Source organism: Verticillium dahliae, genomic scaffold, assembly GCF_000150675.1.
Source record: "Verticillium dahliae VdLs.17 supercont1.1 genomic scaffold, whole genome shotgun sequence".
NCBI lineage: Eukaryota > Fungi > Ascomycota > Sordariomycetes > Glomerellales > Plectosphaerellaceae > Verticillium > Verticillium dahliae.
Genome location: NW_009276921.1, coordinates 427,125 through 436,501, shown reverse-complemented (window position 1 = coordinate 436,501; position 9,377 = coordinate 427,125). Strand labels below are relative to the sequence as shown.

Below are 9,377 nucleotides of genomic sequence, written 5' to 3'. Positions count from 1 at the left end.
ACGTTTCTATTATTCCTTTAAATATTATTATTCTTTAAGAGAATATTTCGTCGATTTATAATTTAATTTAAAATATATTTAATATTTATAAATTCTAATCCTAGAATCTTAGCGATTATTAATTCTATAAAACGATTATTCTCTACGATCTCCTTTTTTATTAATTTAATAATAGCTATTTCCGCCTTTATAATACCTATTAATATAAAAATACTTAAACGTTCTAATATTCTCCTCTACCTTTAATATACTCTTAAGCTAAGCGGATAATATATTAAAAGATCGCTCTAGCTTTATTAATATAATCTTTAGCTCTAGAATACCTTAAATTACTTTTAAAGTATTTATATAAAAATAGGTCTCCTCCTAGAATATTAAGCTAAAAGCTCTTTAATATTATTAAAGCTTATCTAGAAAGATCTAGAGAACTTCTATTTATAGTTTTCTTATATTCTCGGGCTCTATAATAATAAAATTAAATATTATAGAGCTTTAATCTATATAATATTAAGCTCTATTAATCTCTAAATCGAATTATTATTTAATCTTTAGATATATTTATTAAATTCTTATATTCTTATTTATATATTCTAAGAAGAAAACTTATATATACTTTAAAAATATATTTAAGAAGAGTATATAAAGCTATATATATTAGATTTATAAGAGCTTATATATATTTATAAAGATATATATCTTATTATCTAAGATATTATAGGTCTCTTTAAAATAATTACTCTCTTTATTCTAGAATAATATAAATTACTTAATTATAATTCTATTAATTAATAAATTTATTAATTTATATAATAATAGAATATAATATTAAATTAATAAGTTCTAAATATTATTTAGAAGTAAAATCTTATTTTATTATAAATAAAATATAATCTCTTATTAATTAAATTATTTATTCTATTAATTAAATAACCCTAAAATACGAGGTTAATAGGGATCTATCCTCTTATTTTATATAATTTAAATTTAGGATAATTAAATAATCCTTATTATAAATAATTATTTATCGTCTAATTATTCTTACTATTCCTCTATTCTATAGAATATTAAATTATAATTAATATTATTCTCTAATATATTTATATTAAATATCTTTTCCTATAATAATATTAGAATTAATCTCTTTGATATTTTAATATTTATTATCTTTAGAAAAAGGATCTTATAATCTATAAAATATACCTTTAGCGCTTAAGAGATTATTAAATTATAAGAATCGAAATCCTCTTTACTTTAGCTTTAAAAATCTTTAATAAACGCCTCTAAGAAGTAAACTCTTTTTATATTTCTATATATACTTATTACTTTAATAATCTAAGCGCTCTTAAGATCTATAGATACTAAATCTAGTAATCCCGGGAACTATAACTCTATATTATTTACGATAAAATCGATATTAAGGTCCTTCTTAACCCTCTAAATAAAATATATAATATTAATATCCTTTAAAATAATATCGAACTCTTATTATAATTTTTTAGCGCTCTCTAGCTCTATTATAGAGCTATTATTATAATCTAAAGAGCTTATTATCGCTAAATTTATAAAGCTCTAATATAAATAATTAATTATTCTATATAGCTTCGTTTTTCGGGTTTTATAATTAGCGATATAGCTTAATAATAATCTTAATCGTAGGAGTCCTAAGATACTTAAAATAGATAATACTCCTATAGATTATATAATAAAGGAATTCCCTATTATTAAGCTTATATAAGAGTCCTAAAATACTTAAAAATAAAACGGTACTTTTACGATTATTTATAAAATATAATTAATAAGCTTATATATAGTAAATATACTATTTATAGGATTAATCCTAATTTCTCTAGCTCTAGCTATTCTATATTATATTAAATATAATATTAATTAATATTAAGAGGGCTTTACTATTTATATAAACCTTAATCTAGTACTTCCGCTATATTTACGAGCTCTAAATAGGTAGAGTATCTAATAAGTCTTATAATAGTTAATTCTTATATATATAATTCTTATCTGCTCCTCTAAGTTACTACTACTTACGTAAGTTAGATATACCTATCTGCTCTTAGCGATCACGTAAGCCGTAGTTCACGTGCTCCTGAGAGCAGTGGATACTAGATATCCTAGATACCTTAGATATCGCTATCCTAACTATAGAGTTCCCTAATATTGGTTCAACACTAATACTTAAACATGGCTTAGTACTAAGTCTAAGCGCCCTAGCTCGCTCGGTACGTCAGTACTTGATTCTAACCTATTAACTAGCTTCACGTCATAACGTAATGTCAACAGAGCTCCACCAGATCATCCTGGGGGAAATGAAGCTGTGTCAAATCGTTCATCGTGTCGAACGATTGAGTGCAGATGTTTCTCAACCGATGGAAGCCAGCTCGGCTCCAAAGCTTAGCCATCGATCTAGCTGGGGTTAATCCAACTAGTCCCAGCGAAGCATGTTCAAATCACCTGATTGTAGAGCCTTTACCGTCATCTCACGTGGACTAGGCCTGCGGATCCCAGCGTCGCTCACCCGCCTACTGATTCCAGACCGAACGTTACTTTAAGTGCCGCGTTACAGGAATCTTCACCTTCCTGATAGGGTTCGTGTGACAGTCCGAGCCAGGAGGGGCTCCCTCGGAAGCAGTAGTAAATGCAAGGTACTAGGGGGGTTCCTAGCATCGACACTGCGGTTTCCTATTTTGTACTGCCGGGGTTTTTTGAACCACAGGGTACCAAACTGTCAAGACTTGTCTGGCAACCGTTTCTAGCAATTTTAAATCCATGTTGGCTTAGTGGCGTGGCCTCTCTGTTACGACCAAGCCAATCAGTGTGTCCAGCATCGTGAACTGGAACAGTTTTGAACGAATAAAGACTCTATTACGTACAACACATGAGGCGGAGAACTTGGGAATTGGGCTGATGCTAGTGATTCAGAAACCCCTGTATTTCGTCTGGCTCATCTTACACTGCTTTGTTAAGGTTCAACCAGCTGCCCAAAATCGCAGAAGCAGTAGGAGTCTCTGTAACGCAAATGGGCTGCAATATGTTTTTTTTTTAGGAGACTCCTGTGAAGAGACCGTTGAATGTCAACTATAAGTAGGAAGATCCTCATCGATTCCCTACTCACAGTCTCCCTCTGTGGCAACCCAGTCTCTCCTTGATTTGACATGTCGGTTTCACTTTCATTCGTTTACACGCACTTCTTTTCAACCTCTCAGTCGCTCTTTTCATCCGGTCCGATTCATCAATTTTGATTTACAGTATACTTCTTTCGATTCATCTCATCGCGATCCCACGGCAATCATGAAGTTTCTCGTGGCCATTTCTTCTTTGGCTCTGCTAGCTCGGGCTGCCTCGGTCGACTTGTCGGCTCGTGACACCCCTCTTGTTGTTCGTCTGGAGGAGTCTGGCAACTCCGGCATCAAGGGCTACCTCACCAACGCAGGCAAGGAAGCGGTGAAGCTCTTGACGCTGGGCACCTTTCTCGACGATAGGCCCGTTGAGAAAGTCGAAGTTTTCTCCGGTGGTGAGTGACCCTACGTCTATCAAACTAAGCTTTGTATACTCATCAAGTTGGGAGTTCAGACAGCAAAGTGGCCTTTGACGGGATTCGACTCAACATGTGTACCCACTATCTTCAAGAAGATGCCTTCCGAGTCATCAATGCCGGCGAGACTGTCGAAGTCGACTTCGATGCTGGAGAGCTTCACGACCTAAGCCCTGGCGGCACCTTCGACGTCCAGACCAAGGGCGCTTTCTCGACCGCAACGCTCAACTCGACCATGATCTCTGGCGCCCTCCCATATTCCAGTAACGTTCTGAGCACTGTTGTCGACGGATCCGAGGCCGCAGCCGTGCACCACACGTTCCAGTCGAAAGCCAAGCGGACGGACCTCGCAGGCGACTGTACTGGGACTCGCCGTGCTGTTACGACGACGGCGATCAAGAACTGCGCCAAGCTGGCCACAGCTGCCAAAACGGCTGCTCAAAACACCAACCAATCATCGAAGAGCCGCCTGCAAAAGTACTTCAAGAGTTCGAGCGCCAGGGTCAGCAAGCAGGTGTCTACCGTTTTCGGCCGCATCGAGAAGGAGTGTAGCAGCACGACGTCGGGCGTGTCCAGCTACCACTGCACCGACGTCTACAATGCCTGCCGCACGGGCGTGATCGCCTATACTCTGCCTTCGCAGAGCTTCATGGTCAACTGCCGCATCTTCTTCGACCAGATGCCTCCTACCGACAAGAGGTGCCATGCTCAGGATCAGCAGACGACCATCCTCCACGAGATGACTCATCTGGCCGAGATTGCGGGCACTGAAGACTACGGAGGCTATGGATTCGATTTTATCCGCAGCCTCACGCCCGCTCAGAACCTCAACCATGCCGACACGTACACGCTTTTCGCGCAGTCCATCTTCGCCCGTTGCTGAGCGTCCTTTGGTTCGTCACAAGCCACCAATGCATCCACCGCGCCACGGATCGTGTCAATTTGGTTGTTCAGCGTCTGGACTTGGAGTTGGCAGAGGGGCTCCATTTACATCAAAGGTGCATGGTCTGGCACTGACATCTTTTCGTACATATTCAATTCGATTCCGCCAGCAGCAGGTAGCACACAGGGTACCTAGCAGACTGATGGCGAGACAAAGTTTACTTCTGTGTAGCGTTAGCCTATCTCTGGATTAGATAACTACTCTTACCCGTGCAAGCTTCTTTTACTTTGTATTACATGGTGAAGTGTTGGTGACTGAGTAGGAACGGTAGGTACACAATGGCGAACGCGGGTTCGTGCTCGTCCATATTGTTGAGATGAATTCAGAATGCCTCCATGTTCGGGTCGTCGGTAGAGACCAGATGATGACAAATGACACAATGGGACTAGTTGCTGGTTTCTCTCCATGATGAGATATCAAGACCGAGGGGGTACATTATATACGAGAGCAGGGTCTCCACCTCAGCGTCGGGGCAGTACCGATGGGTTCCTTGCTCTGCAGAATGAGAGGGTAGAGCGGAAGAGTCGTCAAAGTACTATGATGGAGCGGGCAACAGAGCATATCTGTGCGATCGAGTAGGTAATGTAGCGAATGCCTGTGTTTAGTAAACGTTCTACAATCTACAGCATGGGTACATGGCACTGTACCGGCTTGCCGGCTAGTGCAGTGCCAACAGTCCGAGGGTCGGGTGACGCGGCGGCTCTTCTGCACGCTGGACCCCCATTTCACCCCGCCCCCACCACGTGGGTTCCCCAGTACCTTGCGACTGGCGGAGGGGTCAAAAAAAAAATCATCGCCTTTACGCCTTTACGCCCTGCGACTCTTCTCCGAGAAACAGGCCGAGCAACCATCGACGGCGCATCAACGAAACCGCCAGCAACAAGAACGCCCACACAGCCCATCTTCCCTGCCCAGGCGCCGCACCAGCCTGTCCTCCGACCGCTCCCTTCCCGACACCCGCCTCCACAGGCCGACCGTCACCACATCACACCAACCATGTGTGGTATTTCCGCCATCTTGGTATGTCCTTGTCGCTACCCAGCAGACACCATGCATTGAGAAGCGCCGACCTCAGAGAGAAGCAAGAGCGCCACGCTGATCACGCTGACTCCAATCCCAGCTGGGCGATCCCGAAGCCACCTCCGCCGTCACCGACCTTCACGAGTCCCTCTACTACCTCCAACATGTCCGTCTCACCACCTCTCCAAGACACAGCGTCGCGCAGCCACTAACATGGACGACAGCGCGGACAAGATGCAGCTGGTATCGCCGTATGCCAGGGCGGAAGGGTGTCCCAGTGCAAGGGCGTAGGCATGGCGAGCAAAGTGTTTGACGAGGGCAAGCGCGCGACAACGGAGACGATGCCCGGATACATGGGGTATGGCCTCCTCGCCTTTGCCAGCCTCATGATCACACCCCGAGATGAGCATGATGATCTGACACAGGCAGAATCTCCCACCTGAGGTATCCCACGGCGGGCACGCAATCTGCGTACGTATGACCCTCGCGCTCGTCCCCTCACACTTCGACCTCGGCCTCCTGCCTCCTGCCTCTCTCTCCCAAACTGGACAATTCCCACTGACAGCGTTCTCTGCCACAGGTCGGAAGCGCAGCCCTTCTTTGTCAACTCCCCCTTCGGTCTGTCGATGAGCGTCAACGGAAACCTCGTCAACGCTCCGGAGCTCGTCAAATTCCTCGATAACGAGGCTCGTCGCCACGTGAACACCGACTCAGACTCGGAACTGCTGTGGGTCTATCCCTACGGGAGACAACATGCGGTCCACCTCTTGCTGATACAAGTCCTGCCTTCAGACTCAACATCTTCGCCTATGCCCTCAATGAACTCGGCAAGACGCGCGCCAGCGTGGCCGATGTCTTTACCGCCCTCCGCGAGGTCTACGCCAGGTGCCAGGGTGCCTTTGCCTGCACTGCCATGATTGCAGGCTTCGGCATTCTCGGCTTCCGGTACGTTTTGCTGCGGCTTTCTTCTTCTGCATTCTCTGCTCCCTCGCGTCGCAGGTGACTGACATGGTCTCGGCGTAGTGACGAGAACGGCATCCGACCCCTGTGCCTCGGGTCGCGACCTTCGGAGACTCTCGAGGGCGCCACTGATTATTTCCTCGCCTCGGAATCGATCGCCCTGACGCAACTTGGGTTCAAGAACATTGTCGATATCCTGCCCGGCCAGGCTGTCTTCATCAAGAAGGGCGGCGTTCCCGAGTTCTGCCAGGTTGTGGAGATGAAGTCCTACACGCCCGACCTGTTTGAATACCTGTACCTGTCCAGGGCAGACGTCGACATGGACGGCATTTCCGTCCACCGCAGTCGCCAGAACATGGGACTGAAGCTTGCCGACAGGATGAGGAGCGTCATGGGCGAGAAGGGCATCGATGAGATTGATGTTGGTATGTTGCGTTCCTTTGACGTTGCGATGGCCAGCGTCTCTGCAATCCCTGGTCTTGGCTAACATATTCCTCGACAGTCATTCCTATTCCAGAAGTGAGGATGCCTCGCCCCCGGTTACGAGTCACAATTCGTCATGTGAGCCACATACTGATGAGATGCGCACAATGTAGACAAGCAACACGGCTGCCGCCAGCCTCGCCACCGAGCTACGAAAGCCGCTTTCAAACGCCTTCGTCAAGAACAGATACGTTTACCGTACATTTATTGTGCGTCAACGGCCATTGGGTGCGGATCTATCAGCCTCGCCATGCTAATGTTGGCTGCGATCTAGGTTCCCGGCCAGAAGGCCCGCCAGAAGAGTGTACGCCGCAAGCTCTCGCCCATTGCCTCGGAATTCAAAGGCAAGGTTGTTTGCCTCGTCGACGACAGTATAGTCCGAGGAACGACCTCGCGCGAGATTGTAGGTTTCCGACTCCGATGCGGCTTTGGCATTGCATCAGCAATGGCGCGGAATCGGCAGCATGCGAGCGTTGAAGTGGATGGTTTGCTGACTACGGCTTGTGATAGGTCCAAATGGTCAAGGAGTGCGAGGCGAAGAAGATCATTCTCGTTTCTTGCAGCCCCGAGATCACCCACCCCCATGTTGTGAGTTTGGACCTTCCAGGGAAGGGACCTGACGCCAGGTTTTGGCCTCGCTTGTTTGATCAAGACCCGACTGACGAAGTGTACGTAGCACGGTATTGACCTGGCCGACCCAAGGCGTAAGTGATGCGTGGCCACATGACACGACGGACGCAGCTGACACAACCGCCTGCAGAACTCCTCGCCCACGAGAGGACGCTGGAGGAGATGACGGAACTCATCCAGTGCGACACGCTCGTGTTCCAGACGCTCGAGGACCTCAAGGCGGCGTGCCTCGAAGCTGCCGACGAGAAGAGCCAGGTGCGCGACTTTGAGGTCGGCGTCTTCTGCGGCCACTACAAGAGCCCGCTGCCGGACGACTACCTCGAGCGCTCGGCTCGCTGGTACGAGAGCAAGTCCAAGAAGAGGAAGAGCACGGCCATGACGAAAGACGGCGTCGAGGGCGGCGCTTTCGTTGTCGCGAGCAGCGGCCCTGTCAACACGCCGATACCACCAGAGCACTCCGAGGATATCAGGTATGTGCAGTCCGCGGTATCTGACATGATGAAAGGTTGTCCCCCAAAAGAGAAGATCAAAAAAGGCTGACCAAATGGTACAGCATCCATAACCTAGCAAGGCCTTAGGTATGTAGATGCCAGTCAGAGAGATCGCCCCTATCTTATCCCAGCTGGCGCGAGATTAGGAAGTAGACGGGAGAGGCCATCTTTTTTTTTGGGCCATGTGTAAAAAGCTCATGTCCTTTGCTGAAAGCCCATGATCATGCGAAATCTGATAGTAGAGTATAAACAAAAAGAATAATACCATTTCATTTCATGGCCAGAGAGGCAGACACTGTGAGTCAACGGCCACCAATCTTGTGCAGCCTAACTAGGTACCTACCTGCCTATACCTAGGTACCAGTAAGGTGCGTAAGCTTGCTGAGTAGGGCGGTGAGGTACCTAGGCTTGCTAGAAAAGGTACCTGCGGCATCAGTGGCAAATCTTCGGAGCAACCCCCACTGTAAAGTCCATCAGCCGCCTGAGACGAGGGACCATGATCTCACGACTCGACCGCCGGACCTCCCCCTCCACCGTCTGGGGGCACTTTTCTTTCTCGTGTCGCCCATCCCACCGTGCTCCTTTCCCACCAATCCCTCTCACATTGCCAGAGGATGCCATGAGCACCCCGACGACCCTGCGCACGATGCGCGCCCCGGCCCAATTGCGCCACGGCGCCTCCTCTCTCCTCGCCGTCTCCCGAAACTCGACGTCGCCTCTTTCCACCCTCCCGTGGGCCTTGGGCCTCCAACTCCGTCGTGCCCACACGTCTGTCAGCCGCGATAGAAAGTCGGCTCTCAAGGACGACGCCGACTCGACTGATGTGGAGATGTACAGCCGGGTCCTGAACCCGCCGGCCTCGACACGGCCCGCGCCCTTGAACCTGCCACGTCGCGATCCCGAGGCCTCGACCTTCAGCCACCTCCTCGCCACCGGCAAGGCCTACATCAGCTTCTACAAGACGGGCCTCAAGGCCGTCTTCACGAACCGCCGGCTCCTCCGCGAGACGCTGGCCGCCAAGCCCGAGGAGGACCGGCAGCGCCCCTCGGTCTGGACGCCGACCGTCGTGCCGGCCTCGTACACGCGCGCCGACTGGCTGCTCCTCTGGCGCGTGCGCCACGACATGGTGCGCGTGCCCCTCTTCGGCCTCGTGCTGCTCGTCTGCGGCGAGTTCACGCCGCTCGTCGTCTTCCTGATCGACGGCGTCGTGCCCTACACTTGCCGCCTGCCGCGCCAGATCGCGCCGGCATGACCAAGCCGAGCTCGCGCGCCGCCGCCCTCGACGACTCGAGGCCGCCTCCTA

General features: G+C 47.9%; 3 protein-coding genes across 3 annotated transcripts; all 3 read left to right on the top strand.

Moving 5' to 3' along the window:
* Nucleotides 1-3,303: 3,303 nt before the first annotated feature.
* On the top strand, nucleotides 3,304-4,430 carry VDAG_00129 (metalloproteinase; the record flags this gene model as incomplete). The annotated part of the gene is made up of 2 exons (XM_009651506.1): nucleotides 3,304-3,526; nucleotides 3,586-4,430. 2 exons carry the CDS (start codon nucleotides 3,304-3,306, stop codon nucleotides 4,428-4,430), a joined length of 1,068 nt encoding a protein of 355 aa, XP_009649801.1.
* Nucleotides 4,431-5,486: 1,056 nt separating this feature from the next.
* On the top strand, nucleotides 5,487-8,161 carry VDAG_00128 (amidophosphoribosyltransferase; the record flags this gene model as incomplete). The annotated part of the gene is made up of 13 exons (XM_009651505.1): nucleotides 5,487-5,510; nucleotides 5,611-5,676; nucleotides 5,735-5,868; nucleotides 5,940-5,981; nucleotides 6,091-6,237; nucleotides 6,303-6,455; nucleotides 6,534-6,895; nucleotides 6,973-7,031; nucleotides 7,067-7,162; nucleotides 7,228-7,356; nucleotides 7,630-7,657; nucleotides 7,714-8,053; nucleotides 8,137-8,161. 13 exons carry the CDS (start codon nucleotides 5,487-5,489, stop codon nucleotides 8,159-8,161), a joined length of 1,605 nt encoding a protein of 534 aa, XP_009649800.1.
* A 532-nt stretch (nucleotides 8,162-8,693) lies between these two features.
* On the top strand, nucleotides 8,694-9,326 carry VDAG_00127 (uncharacterized protein; the record flags this gene model as incomplete). The annotated part of the gene is made up of 1 exon (XM_009651504.1): nucleotides 8,694-9,326. One exon carries the CDS (start codon nucleotides 8,694-8,696, stop codon nucleotides 9,324-9,326), a length of 633 nt encoding a protein of 210 aa, XP_009649799.1.
* Between the last annotated feature and the right edge of the window lie 51 nt (nucleotides 9,327-9,377).